The sequence below is a fragment of the Gopherus evgoodei genome, chromosome 7 (genome assembly GCF_007399415.2).
Source record: "Gopherus evgoodei ecotype Sinaloan lineage chromosome 7, rGopEvg1_v1.p, whole genome shotgun sequence".
NCBI classification, from domain to species: Eukaryota; Metazoa; Chordata; order Testudines; family Testudinidae; genus Gopherus; species Gopherus evgoodei.
In genome coordinates, this window is record NC_044328.1 from 41,712,616 (window position 1) to 41,730,422 (window position 17,807).

The 17,807-nt window shown below is 45.1% G+C and overlaps 1 protein-coding gene across 4 annotated transcripts in view; it reads left to right on the top strand.

Annotated features, from left to right (window-relative positions):
* Positions 1-917: 917 nt before the first annotated feature.
* SPOCK2 (SPARC (osteonectin), cwcv and kazal like domains proteoglycan 2) overlaps positions 918-17,807 on the top strand; it is a 60,705-nt gene continuing 43,815 nt past the window's right edge. Inside the window, exon 1 of one of the 4 annotated variants that reach the window (XM_030569129.1) lies at positions 918-1,866. In XM_030569129.1, coding sequence (XP_030424989.1) covers positions 1,693-1,866 — 174 coding nt within the window. In that variant the 5' untranslated portion in view covers positions 918-1,692. The remainder of the gene's footprint in view (positions 1,867-17,807) is intronic. The other 3 variants (XM_030569128.1, XM_030569131.1, XM_030569130.1) reach the window with 3 other exon arrangements.

Genomic DNA, 17,807 nt, shown 5'->3' on the forward strand with positions numbered 1-17,807 from the left:
AACCAAGAATGTGTTTGAAATCTGAATCCATTCCTGTGAGATCAACATGTTTTGTGCCTCCAGAATTTTTGGCTCCTATTTGCTTTACAATTGATGTAAGCATCTATTATTCCTCTCTCATATGGGAATTTTTTTTTAATTCCCAGCAACCATTCCAAGAGTGTACCCCTTAAAGGGGTGGTGTCATCTTGAAAATCACGTGTCTGAGCATGTTGTAGCTACTCTTGTGACAACTAACACCTGCCATTACTATAAATGAAGTTAGTGAAAACATTTTTTCTCTTTTATCCATTGATTTCTTTGTGCATTTGACAGGACTGTGCACTCTCCGTCAGACCCTAGTTCTACAATGAGGTTTGGGTGGAGGAACTTCAGCAAAATCCCCTTGACTTTCAATGGGGCTCTGGGCTGAAGGGTGTGGTGGGGGCTGCTGACATAGAGCTAATTGCAGGCTCAGGGGCCCTACTTCAGCCTTTAGGCTCTTTTGGACCTTAACTATTTATGGGGGTGTTCTGTCAGAAATGGGACTTGACATAGATCAGTGCTGGTCCCTGGACTCTGATTTCTAAAGGGGACAGCACCTCCATTTAACTTTTTTAGGGGTCTGCAACTGAAAAGGGTTGAAAATCACTTATACAGATAATCAGTTTTTAAAACCAAGTTCTTTAAAACCGTGTTCTTTAGAAACAGCCCAACCCCAATCCTCCCCGCCAGCGCTTCATCCCCTTTCAAAGCCCCTAGAAAGCCCCACGCCATGTAGGGCGCCCAGCCTCGCTCTTCGCGTTCCTGTTCGGCAGCCACTTTGCACGTCCCAAAGCCCGACACCTCCCTACGCAGGAAGCGGCGAGCCTTGTTCTCCCGGGGGCAGGGCGGGCTCGCCTCCTGCAGCCTCAAGAGGAGGGGCTCTGCCGCAGGCCCTTTCCCTGCTGCATCCAGGCAGCACGGCGGGCCGAGAGGGACGTGCCTGGGGCTCCGAGCCAGGAGACACGCCCGGGCAGCGCTGCCCCGCTGCAAACCCGCTCCATGGAAATCCGTGCAACAGCTCGGCTTGCTGCTGCCCGGCCGGCTCTGCTCCCGCGGGTCTGAGGGACCGGCGGCCCTGGGGGAGGCGCTGCTTTGGTGTCCCGGGAGGTGCCCCAGCGCTGTCAGCACCGCGCACCCGGCCCCGCAGCTCTTCCCAGGACCCAGCCTGGCCTTACGGGCCAGGCACTGAACACGGTTCACTGGGCTAGCGGCAGCCGCGGCCCCTCCGCGTCCTCCTGCTCTGGGCTGCAGCGGGAGCTGTACGTGCTCCCTTGGAGCCTTTGTGGTGCCCGTTCGCGGGGCTCGCACTGCCCTGCTCCTGCTCCTCCTCCCTTGCGAGCGGGGCTAGTGACCGCGCTCTCCTGCCTGTCTCCCGTCTCGAGACTCACTTTGAAATCGTATCCCGTAGGTGCTGGCTGGGTGCCTGCTTAACAGGTGTGATGTCAAGTGTGATGCTGATGCTCCAGTGACTAAGCCAGCCTCTTCTGGCGCAGACTCCGTCATCCTATCTGTGCTTCTAGCTCGGGGTTTCAGAGGAGGGCATCTCATAATCAGGTCACATTCCACTGAGGAGCCACCATCCGTCTCTCCCTAAATCGCGACACCAGAGAGGGAAGAAGACAAATAATCGCTTTGCGAGAGGTGGAGAAAAAAAGACCACGATCAGAGATGAGAGCCCTAGGCTGCTGTCTGGTGTTGCTGTTGGCTATCGCCTTGGCGGAAGGGGACAGCAAAGGGGGTAAAGACGGAGACCATCCAGGCAATTTTATGGAGGACGAGCAATGGCTGTCTTCCATTTCTCAATACAGCGGCAAGATCAAACACTGGAACCGCTTCCGAGACGTGAGTCTGCAGCCTAAAACCGTATAGCATGAGATCCACCCCAGAGGAGGGCAGGGGAGGCCGCTGAAAACCAAAAAGGAGTGCAGCGGAGAAACCTGTGCGAAAGGGCTGCCGATGAGAGCATTGCAATCTCTACTCTAAATGGATCTGTAAAATATATGGGGCTTCTCTGGTGGTTGTTATGGGGGAGGGGTGGGAGAGATTTAAATACAACCGGGCAGGTTTCGAAAAGCCAGAGAACTGAGCAAGTACTATGCCTGTGGAAAAATTTAAATGATTTCATTTGCAAACCTGTTTAATTTTGCATTAGCTAGAGACCAGCAAGCATCGGGGAGATGGAAGCCAGAACAGTGCGTGCACAGGCTAGGCTAGGCTAGGCTAGGCAGCAGCACCTGATTGCATTAGATTGGACGGGGGTAGGGCGAGCTGGGCTGAAGGTGGTAACTCCCTTTGCAAATGTTGACCTTTAATTAGAGGGGAGGCATTTGTTGCACGGAGCAGCTTTGCAGCAAAAGCAACTCGCTGCATCGTTCGGCGAAAACAAAGCCGTTCCCAAGTGCTCTAATGAGTTTGCAAGGTTGCGTTTGGCAAGGTTATATGTGGCTCCGCTGTGCTGTGTTAATAAACACCTTCATGGTGCCTAGACCTGTGCATTAAGATGAGCTGAGCAAGCGTGAATGTGTAAGGTTGAAAATACCGCAGACAAACGGTGGTGTTTTTATTGACATGTGTCCCCCTGCTCAGTTACTGCCTCTACATAATTACACCCGAGCTGTTTGATCCTAGCGGCTCCACATTCTGCTGCTTTCTTCTCATTATATTATTGGAGCCACAGGAATGGTTTCCGGATGGTGGGATCAGACAGCAAATGACAGACAAAATAATTAAAAAAGCAAGAATAGAAAGAGAGAGAAAAGTAGGAGGGAGCCGAATGGAAATAATTATGCGTGCAAAGAAAGCAGCAAAACCTAGGTGTCAAAACAAAGCCAAACATGGGAAATCGCCTTTTCTCTCCTGCTGTTTTTCTTTAAATAAAAGGTTTATAAAACGTGGTAAGCGATAGATTGGTGGCGGGGAATAATAGCCTGGGGAGACTACCCCGCATGCTTTTTTTTAGTTTTAGGAGGACAGGTGTAGATTTCTCTGTCTGTGCAGGGTGGAAGCTACAGGGAACTGAAAATCTGATCACGGGCACAAAAATGTGTTATAAGGAAGTTTCCAGAGGAGACAGCATAAGGGCAGGGTTACCTTGGAAGGGAAATGCATTAGACTTTAATAACTCGCAGTTTTAGGGATTTGTTTAAATATACATCTGGTGCCTTCTATATTCTGTGCTGGGTGATGTGTGGACCCTGGCTTGTTAAACCACTAGCTGCTCACAAATATGTCAGCACAAAGGAGGGTGTGTTTCTTTCTTTGTTTTACTTATAAACTATTTTATTTTATCTTTTTGCTAATGTTGATCAAGGTTAACTAAGAAGAAGGGAATCCTAGCTTCTTGTCTGAGATGGATTGCAGTGTAAATATTAATTGTTCTAAAAGTCATTTCTGGGGTCACAAAAGAGGGAGCCCCCTACCTACCCTGCCAATGCTTAGTAATTAGGAGGAGGAGGAGGCAGAATCAGGGACTTCCTTTCACTTGTGTTTATGCAGCACTCTGTTTAGGAGCACCTGTAGATAACCGGGGAAAATGCCCGAATATTTTTCAACAGAGATGTGATATCTTTTTCTGTGTTCAAAAAGCTCAGAGGTTGTAAGGATGGCGGAGCTATAGCTGTGGGGGTTGGGAGAAGCAGTAATTTTGCTTGGTAGCTGTTACATCAGGAGGAAAAGCAATTTGATTAATACAAGTTAGAAAAGGGTTGAGATTTTGCTCTCTTGACACTTGTTTAGCTTTTTCTTTGCTCTCAAATGCCATTTTTCACTCCTTCTGAAACATTTAGTATCAGAGAGGCTAAAGGATGGAGTTCCTACTTTCTTTCAGATTATTGACTCAGCCTCCACATACCATATTTGCAAAGGATTAGGCACATTTGCAGTTTAACCTTTGAATAAATAACACATAGTAGAAGTTTTGGGGTATGTGTACCTACATCTGCTCTCAATAACCAATAGATACGGTGATTTATAGTGTTTCATATATATGAGAAGAGTATATGTTTCATAAATATGACCAGTCAAATTGGCTATTACATGTTTGACATAAAGACTGAGCCAAGTCTATATGTTAAGGTTTCCATTATGAATTTGCTATTAGGTACCATTATGTATAATTACAAAATAGTGGCTCTGAAAGTCCAGTTGGTCCAAAATATAATGCAAGACAATCTACATTTCTTATATGCTGAACATATTAACTAACATCTGCTATCAGTAGAATTAAACAACTAGATACAATCCTGCTTTAATTGATGGTCTTCTCAGGAAGGTTGTGGGCAGACTAGAGGATTGAACAAGTCTTTTCCAGCTCTAATCTCTATGACCTTGTGGACAGAAACAGAGGGGAATGGGCTAAACCCATGGCTAATGCTGATAGAGGTTTGGTAATGACTTGATCCAGAAATAAATAGTCACAAATGTGTTTAGTAAAATTATTTTTTTAGTGAAGGCAGGTGACTCAATATCTGAATACTTTTCCTGATGGTTCTTCAAGCCCTATACTGCAAAATGTACTGTTGAGTGTAATGAATTTGGTGGTCTCAGGTCATCTCTGCAAGGCAGAAGAACACTTCAAAGAGCTGTCATACCCAGTTTATCAGATTTTACTGCTGGCTGTGGAAGGAGAAAAACAGGTGGTCCCATGGATCCCAGCTGATGTTTTTGTCAGGCTTGTGTGAGGATGCTGGCATTGCAGCTAATGTGCTTGAATCTTGCTAACCTGTCCTACAAGTAATTCAACACATTCAGTTCAGGACACTTGCTAATCTAGTAACCTTCACAATTAAATGTAGTCAATAATAATAAGCAGCTGTATTTAATCTCAGACTTCAATTTTATTTTGCTACTGTCCGAGGTAAGTTGGAGATTTTACTGCCTCTTAATGATTATACTCATGCAGTAGTTACTAATTTAAGAATAACTTACTGCCTAAGGAATATAGCTTGTAGTACTCTATAAGAGTGATATAAATCAGGTATAGGTCATCACTGAAATGAGCATGATGGATCTCCTTTTTAAATGCCAGTCAATGTTGTTCATGTTTAAAACCAATATATGGTATGAGATACTTGCCCATTTCTGCTGGGACTAGAGCAGAGGAGAGTGTTACAAGTCAGGATTGAGGTGCTTTGACAGAGCTATGTGAAGACCTGGGACTGGAATAGCCAGGGGCCTGGCAAATTAGAATTCTGGTGCATTGGCAGAGTTATGTGGGTGAAGCTCTCACATACTGTGTCTGATAAATGTATCGGCCCCTCACTTGCATAATCATCAAATTAGAACATTGATAAAATTCCTGGGTAGAAGAAGTAACCAGCTAATTATTTGTGATTCTGTTTGCTGATGTATACTGCTCTGTATCTCTTATTGAAGGTTTATAGATTTACTGGGTCTCCCATTTTAGTGGGTTTATGTTGACAGGCTAATATTCTTGGTACGTTTAATGCTTAAGAAAATGAGGAACTAATAGCCCTGGCCAGATATTAGAGCTGAGCATGCTGTGGTTATGTGAAGGCTTCCCTCACATGGTGCAGCCAATGCACCTCCATTCTGATCTGCAATACTTGCTTCCCTTCAAGTCTCAGATCTCCCCTGAACAGAGAGGCACAGATATCCTGAAATCATAGAATATCAGAGTTGGAAGTGACCTCAGGATGTCATCTAGTCCAACCCCCAGAAAGATTTTTGCCCCAGATCCCTAAATGGCACCCTCAAGGATTGAGCTCACAACCTCGGGTTTAGCAGGCTAATGGTCAAACCACTGAGCTATCCCTCCTTTCTTGACAGAAATATCCATTTAAGACTAGAGTGACCACCATAGTCATTTTACTTGTGACCTGATCTGTATTTGAACCAAGTTCTCCAAAGGTGAAAGGTAGCAAAAGATCCCTGATGGCTGAATTAGCTGTTAAATAACAGATTTAGAAGAAAATTGCACTGTTACTTATGTGGATGTTTGTAGAGTCATTTGTGTTAATGGACTAGCCTTCCCCTCTTGATATCTTGATTCAAATCCCAGAGAGTTTACAAGTAAAAGCAGGAAGAGTAAATTATCCTGGTACCCTATGGATGTTTGTCTATATCACAAAGCTACAATACAGGATGTCATAACTCATTGCAGTGGTGAGGCTGTTTTCAGGAGACATACAGGACTGCAGCAGCTGGGCTATTACAGATCCAAACGTAGCAAGGGCAAACACAGTTCAAGTTTCCTTTCCACACCTCTGATCTGCAAGTGCTGTTAGTGTTTCATTTCAGCATGCGCACCTAAATTAATCGAGAAATTCTCCTTACCAAAAAGAGGACTCTGCACAAGTCCTTACTTGGTAATGAAAGAGGTGTCTGGGTTCAAGCAATTTTTTAACTTTCGTAACTGATGCGGCAAGCCCAGAAGTTCTGGGCTATGGACTGACAATCTCAGAGATGCCGGGGCTCAGCCTGGCAAGCCCTGGCACAAATTAAGCACTGCTCTTCACTCAGGAGAAAAGCCAGCAGAGCAGTGCATAGAGCATCCCTTTCAAGCTGCAGCCTTGTATGGGATCATGAATATGCATGGATCAGAGCTCTAAGTGAGCTGCTGGGGGTGAGTTGTAACTCCCTGTTAAATAAGCCAATTAGTTTAATAGATAAAGGGAGAGGATAAAAGGAAAGAGGTTTTTCCCTGTTAAATACTTACCAGTGGAGACCTGATATGAATACAGTCCCATGCAGGACTGGTAAATCCCACTTGCAATAACTTGTTAGCTTGTGTAAGGTTTTATATATTTACGGGATCTGGTTGACAGAAGTGTAATCTGTTATATATTGGCAGAGAAAGTAGCATGTGGGAAGAGGTGCTCAATTCGATTTGATATCTTTGGGGTCTTCAGGGAAATCAGAAGGGCAAGTCTGGAGTCGCTTCACAGCCCTTGATGCATTAGGACTTGGATGCTTTGAGATGAAGTCTGAGCACATCCTTAGCATCCTTTTCTTTGCAAAATATGTTTATTTGTCCAACAAGAGTCTGGGCAGTAGGGCCAGTTCAGGGTTGTTGAGGAGGATGATGCATTTTGAGAGCAGTGGTTGCAGTCTCCTGTCACCAACGTAATTTTTTGGTGCTTCTATGTGTACAAGGGAAAGTAAGCTAAACTGGTGACATTTGTATGCACTGGCAAACATGGTTGTGCAGGAATAGATGCCTATATATTGAATATGTGTGTCTGTATACCTGGGAGGACAGGTGTTTGTTTTTGTGTGTCTGTGCATACATGTCTATTTTTGCTTTTTAAAGTTGCTCAGGCGGCAGCTGAACTCACACTCTGCTATGCCCAAGGCCTAAATGAAGCTCTGAAACAATTTTCTGTAATACTGATAGGTCGCCTGGATTAATAAGCAAGCCTTTTGGAATTTATTTCTTTTGAGAAATACTGTACCCAGTGAGTCACAATTAGCTATTTAAATGGCAGAGAAGTTCTAACTAAGTTAGCTGGTATACTGTGCTCTTGTCCTCTAGTGTAGGATACAGACTAAAGTGGAGACGAGATATAGGATGAAAGGAAACACAGTTATTTGGCAGTGAAAAATCCTTCCTCCTGTGTTCCCTGCAGCATGGCTAGAACAAACTCAATTGTTCTTTCAGTTGTTTGGGAAATTGTTTTGCTGTATTTATTACTGTGCAGTGTCTCTCTCTCTCTCTCCCCGCCCGGCGGCTGTGCTGATCCAGTCTGGTTCTCGGAGGCTATGCATCATCAGAAAGCCACACCTTCATGGAACTGCCAAACGCTGCAGTATTACTAATCATGACATGAGAATGAAGGCTATTGATTGAGATAAAAATACCACTTTGTCAGCCCAAGATAAATTCCATTCCACTGCCCAGGATCAGCATTCTCACTGCTTTACCATTGTTCATTTCTCTTCTAATTCTGGATTTTAAAGAGGTAGAATGCTTCAACAGTGTTGATTTTCACTGCACCAGGACACGTTTTCTCTGCATGGGAATATCAGCTAGAGAAGAAAAAAAAATCACTGTGCCATGGTTTTCTGATTCTAAAACTCTGTTTCATGGTGTTTATTCCCATTGGAATGTAAAACTCAAGTGATGCCCATATTGCTGCTGAACTGTGACCCCTAGTGCGGTTTTGGAATGATGCCAGGGCTGAGCCCCAGACGTTCCACCAGGTACTCCCAGCCTAGTATCTCTTGTGTCAGGATGTCAGTGTAAAGGAGTGTGGACTCCCTAGTCCTGGCAATTAAGTTTCCTCACTGTCCATACAGACACTCAACCCCTTCATTAAAATCTTCATTTAACCTAATCTTAATGTTATATTGGTTATATCAGTCATGTCTGCCTTAGTTAACTTGAAAAGTCACACTCCTGCCTGCACACACAAGGACAGAGGTGTGTGTGTGTGTGTGTGTAAGCACAGAGGCCAGCATAGATGTACAGCTCCATCTATGGTCTAACTTCCCTTCCCCTTTAAACCTGGGCGTGTAAGTGTATTGAGTGGATGTCAGGATATTGTAACCATTGTAGTGAACCTCGGTTAAAAACGTGAAGGCTGCAGAGACTGTAAAATGCTCAAGCCAGATTACTGTGCTTTGAAGTCTCCACTGATGCAGCCCGTGGAACTCGTAAAATAAGCTAAACAGCACTGGATTGCCTCTCCCTCAATACTAAAAAGAAAAAGTTATACTAAATGCATCTTAACACTTGCAAAATTAAGCCTCTAAGAGTCAGAAAATTCTAAAAGTTAAGGTCTCTCTTGCAACATCATCCCATCCGTGGTCTGGGAGAATTTTATGGGACAAACCTTAATTTGTGGGATTTTCTGACTTTGCAGTCACAGTATCCTATTAACTTTAGTTATGTTGCTTTTATTATAGTATATAGGAGAGGGACTTTTACACAGAAAACTGTCTGGGGAGGTCTTTGGAACAGATCCTCAGCTCATATCATGTAAACCTGCTGCTGGAGCCCGTGGAGCTGTGCCAGCTCACAATGTGTAAGCATAAAAATGTCAGCACATAAAAGGGAGCTCAGTGAGCCGCCAGTCTGGCCACATAACCGTGTCCCCAGTGGGAGACAATGGGAAAGACAACTGACTCTCCCTGAGGGAGTTTTGGTGAAATTGTGATGTTAGCCAGTTGTCAGTGGTGGCCTCAGGCGCAGACTATAGCCCTTCGTGTTTGCACTTGTACCTTGGTAGGAGGGTAATGTTACAATCTATCATGACCATTTTGTAACCCTTCAAAATGTTCAATGACTAAATGGCCTAGTTCTTGTAACTTATTATGCAATGTATTATTATGATAGTCTTAATAATGTACATGATAAAATAACATTAATGCTGCATAGAGGGTGCATAGCTAGAAATCGTAGAAAGTCAGCTCAGGAGCAGATGAAGATTTCTACAGCAGCTTTGACTTGGCGACATTGCGGATCTGGTATGTTTTATAGTATTTGTTTCATGACACAAAGAGTAATCTATTAAGCCACACAACTCACCAGGAATTGCAGTGTAGCTGCGATGGGGTAGCTGTTTGAGTACATATCTAGGGTCTCAGACAGGATCAGACTTGGAGTGGCTAGCCTGTCCTACCATCCATACCACCATGGTTACAATGCTGTTTTTAGCATGCTGGCTTGATCAGAGCTAGCTTGGGTATGTCTGCTCAAGCTGGAAATTATTTCTTCCCAACTCCAGTGTAGATGCACCCAGGGTGTCAGTGAAATATAGAACCCTTCCCATCTAGGTCACTGGCCAATATCCATACCGGGTCTGTAGTGACTGAAAGTTACCAGTTGATTAGCTGTTTAGAAGGCTATGTGACATCAGCTGGTGGCCTATGTCTAGTTCCCAGGGAAAGGTGTAATAAATAAATACTCTCAGAACTGGCACTAAGGGTATGCCTACACTGTAATAAACCTCCTTGGCTGGCCTGCAGCAGCTGATTTGGGCTTGCGGGGGGATGGGAAGGGGAAGGGGAGTCAGACTGTGGAGCTATAAAATTGCAGTGTAGGCATTTGGGCTGGGGCTGGAGCCAGTTACATAAAATGTTGCCTTATCAGTATAATTTACAAAAGCAGATAAATACCCCACTGATGGTGCCAATTACCTCATCAGCACTTTCCTGCCTAAAATGTGACATTCTTCTGGGGAAGTGAAAAGGTTTTTTTTTTTCTGTTTTCCTTTTTCTTCATTTTCCTCCCTGTGTCCTTATTCTGCTCTAGAGCAACATAATTGTGACTTCCATCATATTCTACGCCCTAGTTAAGAAGTAACTAAATATTAAATAATTTGCTGGAACAAACCCCAAAACCCTGTCAATCATGTGGAGAGCTTTGTGTTAAGAATGGGCAACAAGAAAGAGAGAGGATGAGAGTCCCTCAACTCAGAGTTGTGGAGAGACATGTCCAGTTATGTGTGGTAGGTGACACTAGCATATGCTGTAGCAGTCCAGAGACAATCCCAAACACCATGATTGACCACAGAATTTTGTTGGCTCAACTATCACATATTTAAAGAGATTCTACTATTTTTCATGACTTGAGGTCAGCACTGCCTGTCCTGTTGGTGGCCCTGTTAGGCATGGGATGGGAGGCACCAGTCTCCCTACACACTGCCCTCTGAGAAAGGCCTTAGTTTCCAAACCTGGCTAGTAGAACAGCAGAGGCAGAAGTTGCATTCTATTCTATGGTCAAGTTCAAAGCGATCTCTACCCATATCATATTTGGATGTTAACTGGTCACCTCTTGTGAGCAAAGCAAGATCCAAGACGGGTTTGATCTGGTCTTCCTCTGTTCCCCCATTCTGTTTGCACAGGGGGAATCTCACTGGCACTGAGTGAGGGCTCTCCTGCACTGCCCCTCACCTTCCCCAAGTGAAAAGCTATTTTAGAGGGAGGAGCTCACCCCTTTAATTCTGGGGTTGCCATACTCCACTTAAAGCTTCCTCTCTTGATGGTGTTATACTGTCACGATCCCTTCTTTAACAAGTTGTTGAGGAACATGTAGACATTGCAGAGACTCTGGGCTAGAGAGGATTAGTCATGGTGGGTTATATAGGATGGGGTGTCCTGGGGAGCAAGAGAATGCAGTAAATTCCAGCCTGTGACGAAGTGGGACTGTTTTTAATGTTCCCTCTGAATACTGTGTGGGGGCCTCAGTTCCTGGCCAACCCTCTGTCGCCTGGCAACTATTGGCCAGGCCCTTCCCTCCCCGCAAGGTGATAGCTAAAGGTGTGGGAGACAGAGATCAGGTGACGTCCTGGCCCGGGAAAGGAACTGAGCAGAGAAGGAGGGGTTGGAGGGGGTTTTCAGTCTGGAGCTGGCTGGAGACAAGGAGTGAAGTGCAGACGGGGGGGTCTGGCTCACTGCCCCCCAGAATGGACCCGGCTGAGGGGTCCCGTTCGCTTTACCTACAAGCTCTGTTTTAGACTGTGTTCCTGTCATCGAATAAACCTCTGTTTTACTGGCTGGCTGAGAGTCACATCTGACTGCAAAGTGGGGGTGCAGGACCCTGTGGCTTCCCCAGGACCTCGCTGGGGCAGGCTCACTGTGGGAAATGCACAGAGGGGCAGAGGATGCTGAATGTTCCAAGGAGAGACCCAGGAGGTGAAGACGTGTGAGCTTCTTGCCCTGAAACCAGTCTGCTCCAAGGGAGAGGAGGCTACCCAAAGTCCTGACTGGCTTTGTGGGGAGTAGTTCCAGAGCATCACCCAGGGACTCCGTGACACAGCCCCAACTCTGTGGGGGCAAAAGAGGTCACTGCCATGCACAAGCTCTGTTCCTGTTGGAATTGTGGATCTGGATTCCCCAACTTCAAGATGTGGCATGCAGAATTAATTACTTACACCTTCTGCATCCACCTAAAGAATTGTATGCGTCAGTGTTTGTGTGTTCATTGCATGTTGGGGTATTTTGTTGGTATGTTGGAGTCTTTGCAGCTTATATGTGCTGGGAGCGATGTTGGGGGGAGTGCGCCCATGGGGTATTTTCTAGGGATTTCATACATCATTCGCTCTACTGTTCAGATTCTCAGGGGCTTCTGGAAGAGTATAAAATTAGCTGTGATGGAGGGGGCAGGCGGATCCCATGTAGACCCAGAGCTGGGATTTATCTGTGAGAAAGATAGGATGTGAGGAGATGGCCTCTTGAACTTTATGTTAATGAGGATACATTTGAGAGACTGTATGGTTCATGGGCTCATATCCATGAGATGATAGTCATGAGATATGGAGCTATTATCAAAGACTCCTGAGACCTATTAGATCACTGAGTCCATCCCCGAACAGTGGGTGTATGAGATGCTATACTTGATCTTGGCCAAGAAGCCGCAATAATCTGTTCTTTGTCCTCTGTGGTGTTCTCAGCCCCTCCCAAATTAGTGTGGCCCACATATTTAATGAACATTCTGTCACTCCCCTCTCCCAGATCATTAGACCTAGCTCTGACCCCTGTGGCATCCCTCTACTCCTCCCACAGCTTGATATATTGCCATTTGTCATCATTAACCTTTGTTTTCAGCCCTTCGGGCATGTGCTCATGTTCATTTCCAAGCCAAAATCAACTGGCCACCACAGACTTAGCGATGAGCGGGATATGAAGGGGGGAGGATTAGAGGATGCTTTTCCAACAGGGTAGCTACCAGAGCAGAAGTGTTTGGCTGCTAAGGTGCCGTATTAATACATAGGATTGCCACCTCTTGTTCCAGCCCCTTCTGCCCTGAACTTCACTGCAATCCAGAGTTCATGGAGATATTTGTACCAGGATTCATTCCATTGAGGTTTAAGTGCTTTCCTGCTAAACTGTAGCTACAATGAGTCCCTTGTCTAGCGAAACACAGAACGGCTTGGAAATACTGCTGATGTGACTGAGTTTCTAATAAGATCCTATGGCTGGTGTATCCAGTGGTGTTCACTGTACTCCTTTCCCCCTGGGAATGACCCCTGGTTTGGGGGATTCTGTTTGAGGTAACTACTTTGTATACACTCCTCCCCTCTCCACCCCCGGAGGAATGTGTCTTCTATGACCTCCTATTCTCCCCTGCTTTTTGGCCCTCTGGTTTTGGAGGTCTTGCATCACAGCTGCCATCTTTTTCACCAGGAAGGATTCTACTTGAGTCTATCAGTATTCCTGACTCGCTGGTGTGCAGAGTTGCCTTGGCCAGCGTGAGGTGCTCCCTCCATCCAGAGACTGAGTTAGATGCTGCTGCAGCACATGTAGAACCTGGTCTCCCATTCCAGGGAAGGGAGAGAATAGGAGCAGGACACGTGTAACTCAGATAGCACTGGGTCCAGCCATATATTCAGCAGTGAGTACATTGATGGCTTCTAGAGACTAGTCAGGCTCTCACTATCAGTTCTGTTGGTGGTGGTGATTATTTTATTAATTTTTGTTATGACATCTACAGGTCTCGGCCAAGGTGAGGGCCCCATTGTACTAGGCGCTGTAGAGACACACCTCTGTTAAGCTTACAGACTGGGCAGGGTAGACAAAGGAATGTTAGTCCTATTTTACAGATGGGGGACTAAGACATAAAGCCCACAAGTTATAACTGTTTATTAGTTTCTTAGCTTTTCAGCTAGGTTTTTTTTCTAATTACTGAGTATTAAGGTTCGCTCACAACAGAATCATTAGTTCCTCCATCTACTCCCTCTTTTTGTTAATAACTGCAGAGAAGCCATAATTTTCTGTTTGAGACATCTTAACTCATTTCCATAGCAACAGTTTGAAGTCACAAAGACTAAACCATCAGTGAATTGTCTTTACAAATACCTCTTAATTAAGAAAAAATGAAGGGATTATTGATAATTCATTTAGCCTGCTGGCTAATAGAGAATTGGCTAACTTCTGTCCTGAATCTGCCTGAGCACAAGATATTACTTGTGTTGGACTAAGGTTCGCTCCATTCTTCTGTCTTCTTGTGTGGCTCATGGGACATCCCCAAGTTTGGGACATGGTTGCCCGAGGCTGTGAAAAAGTCTGAAGATACAAGGTAATTCCTGCTCCAAAGAGTTTGCAAGGAAGAAGGGGAATACTTTAACCCCTATTTTACATATGGACAGCTGAGGCACAGAGAGATGAAGTAAACCCATTCTCAGTCCCCTTGTCTTTTTAAGACATGGAAACAACGGCATTAGGTTGTTTTTTTGTTTTTTAGCTTGAATTTGTGGTATGTTAATATAACAAAGGTAATAGATCTAACTGATCCATATTTAGCAATAGAAGCTCATGTGCTTCTGTCTCTCTGAACTACAATGTACAGTTAAGCACAGACTGCCTTGCATACCTGGGCATGGGAACCAAGTACAGTAACTTATACAAGTATTAAACCAAAATGGTAGAAATAATATTCTGCACTGTTATGGCATTCAAGGATCTCAAAGCACTTCACAGATGATGATAAAACCTAATAACTAGAGCCCTGCGTGGATACAAAATTTGATTTCCACAGATTTTCAGGGCTCTAGAAATAACTAGAATTGGTTGAGTATTTTCTGACGGAACAGCTTTCCATCAGAAAATGCTGATTCCACAGAATCAAAATGTTTCAAGGGAACTTGATGATTATGTCACCTTTTGATGAGACCTCTCTGCCTGCCTGATTTCCTGCCATCCCACCAACCAGTGACTGGCAGATAGGCTCCCTGGGCTGCCCAGTTCTTTGCATGCCCACCAGGCAAGCAGCCTGGGTCTGTGGGATGTCTGACAGGCAGGTTGGGTGGGGAGTCTGACCAGCTAGTGGGCTCTCTAGGATGCTAGGCTTTGTGGCTGGCCAGCTGTCAGGATCTCTGGCTCCACAGCTAGCTAGGTACTGCCTGGATCTCTGTCAGTCCACCTGGTGGGCTGTCAGGATGCCTCCCTAGCAGGATCCTGGGAAGCCAGCCAGCTGAGGAGCTGAGTTGCCTGCAGTCCAGACTAGGAGCCTGCAAGCAGAGAAATTCCATTTTGAGTCTCCCAAAATGGAAATTTCCTTTCCTTTCCCTCTCATAAAAATGTCTAGAGTTGTTTTTGTTCTGGTTCAGAATAAAACCTTTTTCAAAATCTCTAATTTTTCATGGAACAGACAATCCAGTTCCAGCACAGCTCTCCTAATACCTGTACATAAGGAAAGATGAGTAAACTGAGGCACAGAGGGACTTAAGGGGAGTGTTGTGTGAGGGTTATAGTGACCTAGAAACAGACAGTTTCCATGCAAACGTCCATGTTAATAAAATGAAAGGGATGAGAAATGCAGATCTAGCCATCTCTCTATCCCATTCCTCCATCGCCATAGCTTGTATTGCAGAATTATTTCTGACCAGAAATGCAAGGGACCAGCTTCTTTCTGAGAGCTGCAGCTGTTCAGCACCTCTGAAAATTGGGCCCATTGTTGCCAATGTGAATATATTTCACCGGAGGGAACGGAGTCACATGACTTGTCAGCGCAGCCCACTGCACTGCTGAGAGTCTCATTTTAAAAGACGTTGCTGTCGTCTCTTCTCCATTTGGGAAGACAGCTCCTATTCTCAGGCAGTGCACTGACATTTAGTGAATGTTACAGCAATTAGCAACCACTGTGGCTGGGTTGGGATTTCGACTCATCTTTTCTGTTTCCCTTCCTTTCCGCTCCCCATATTCATATGAACAGGGGATGAAAAAGTTTTCAGTATCTGTCTGGGGCTCACTGAGCAATGCAGTGCACCTTGCTTCTGAAAGTCACTGGCTTCATGTTCCCTCTAATGTGCTTGAGTGCTGCTGTAATGGATATGCAGAGCAGAGTGACCTCACGGAAGCAGAGCGCATGGGCTGGGAGCACAGACCAGGCAGCAATTAATTGCTTTCACTGAACTGCATGTGGCCAATGAAAGCTAATGCAGTGAGTCACTGCTGCCCTGAGTTTTGCTCTTTGTACTTGGCTTCCAGGATATTTGGGGGATTGTGTGTGTGGTTTTTATGGCCTTTAGTTTTTTACTCTTATCTCTGTCCGGCATGTCCTTTGTGTTAGTCATCACTCTTTTTTTCCTGTCACTTAAGTTCTTTTTCTCTTTCTCTTTCATACTTCTTCCTTTCTTCCTTTTATTTATTTACTGTACTCTATTTTCCTTTAATCTCTCTCTCTGCCCCCCTCCCGCACTCTTTCCAAATACTCCTTTCACTCAAGTGGAGTGTGCTGTTTCAGGGCACTCTGTGTGTCAGAAGTAATAAGCTGTCGGCTTTCCTGTTACACAGAGCTTGACAGAACCTCTAAAAGGTCTTTCCCTGAAAATCCAGCATGAATCAAACTTAAAATGGTTTCTCCTCTGGATGCTCGGAGCCCCTCCTATGCCACGCTGTGTGTTAACGTCCATTACTGTCTTCTTTTGTTACTGTTAATGTTGTTTCATGATTCTTTGGAGGTTTAGATCTTGCTCCATCTTTGTGTTGCCAGGGCTCCTAACCCATAGTTCTTTCAGGAGGCCAGAATGAGCAAGCACTTTCTCAGCCAGGCAGTAATTGAGCACAGAGAAAGAAGATCGGCTTTGCCCCAATAAGATGCTGCTGTGTCAACCCTTTCCATGCAGAGAGGTTGCAGATACCCTGTTGTACTGATTAGAGAAGTGTGGAACCTCAGAGTGAGACCTAACAAACCTAATTTAAAAAAAATAGGACTAATAAGTGCTTTGCTGAGACTGCATGATATGTCAGCATCATTATCTAATGCAGTGCAGAGCTTTTTGAGCTACTGTTATGAAATAAATGAAAGTCTCTACTTTCACCTCTGTCCTGCACTTACCTGCTTCTCATTTTAAAGTATATGCAGATGATCAGACAAACAACAGAATCAATAGGTTGTTCCCTGTTTGGGTGGGTGGGTGGAGGCTTAAAGTGACCCTGGTGCTAGTTTGAAGGTGCTGGATTGATATCCTTGGTGGCCTGAATCTTCTGTTGGGTGTGTACCAGCAGAGCTGGAAATTCAGGCCTTTGTGAATGGTATCCTATGCTCCCTACCTCAGGGATGAACTTCTCTGCTGGGACCTGGTGTATTGCTGCTGGCTCCTACCTATTGAGTCATGAACCATATTGGACTGGTACAAACCCTAGTCTTGTCGTCATGAGTCTGTGCTTTGGAGCAGCCAGACATCCAGGAAGGGTTTATAGTGTGCACAAATGATGAGAGGCACCAGCAGTCGTTGCCTGATAGCAGTCGTTGCCTGATACCAGTCCAAAACTTGTGCTGTAAATTGGGACAGGTGCTGAAAATGTTAGGAAGCCCTGGCCTGTTCATCCCTACAGCGGATAATGCTGGGGCAGTTCTACTGCAGGCTTCCCCCACACCTCTTTCTTCCTAGCATGCCTCAGACCTGTGTTAGAGAGATTACACCTGTCAAGTGAGACAGTAGTTCAGCTTTCAGGCCCACTGAGTCCATAACACCTGTGTTGCGGCTGCCCAAGGGATACCAGTTATGATCTCATCTATCTAATGACTGTGGTTGTCCATCAGAAATTGGAGAGAGCTACCAGCTAGTTTAACAATAGAGGTCTGTTAGTGGCCTATTTAAATGACTCAGTCATTACTGATGTGGCCACGACTGGAAACTCAGCTGAGCTAGAGGAGAAAGGCTCTGTTTCTTATTACTTATCCTTAAGCCATCCAGTCTACAAACTGCTCCATTCTTTTTTGCTGGGGAGCTTCCGTACCTATTATTTTAAAATATATTTAGTGAGGAGGAGGGAAAAGTAAAGCATGTGCAGGAGTCTTATGATCTCAGCATGAGCAAGAGCACTATGGTAAACGACTGTGCACCCAAATGTAGGTTGCTTCTGAGACGCCTGTGGAT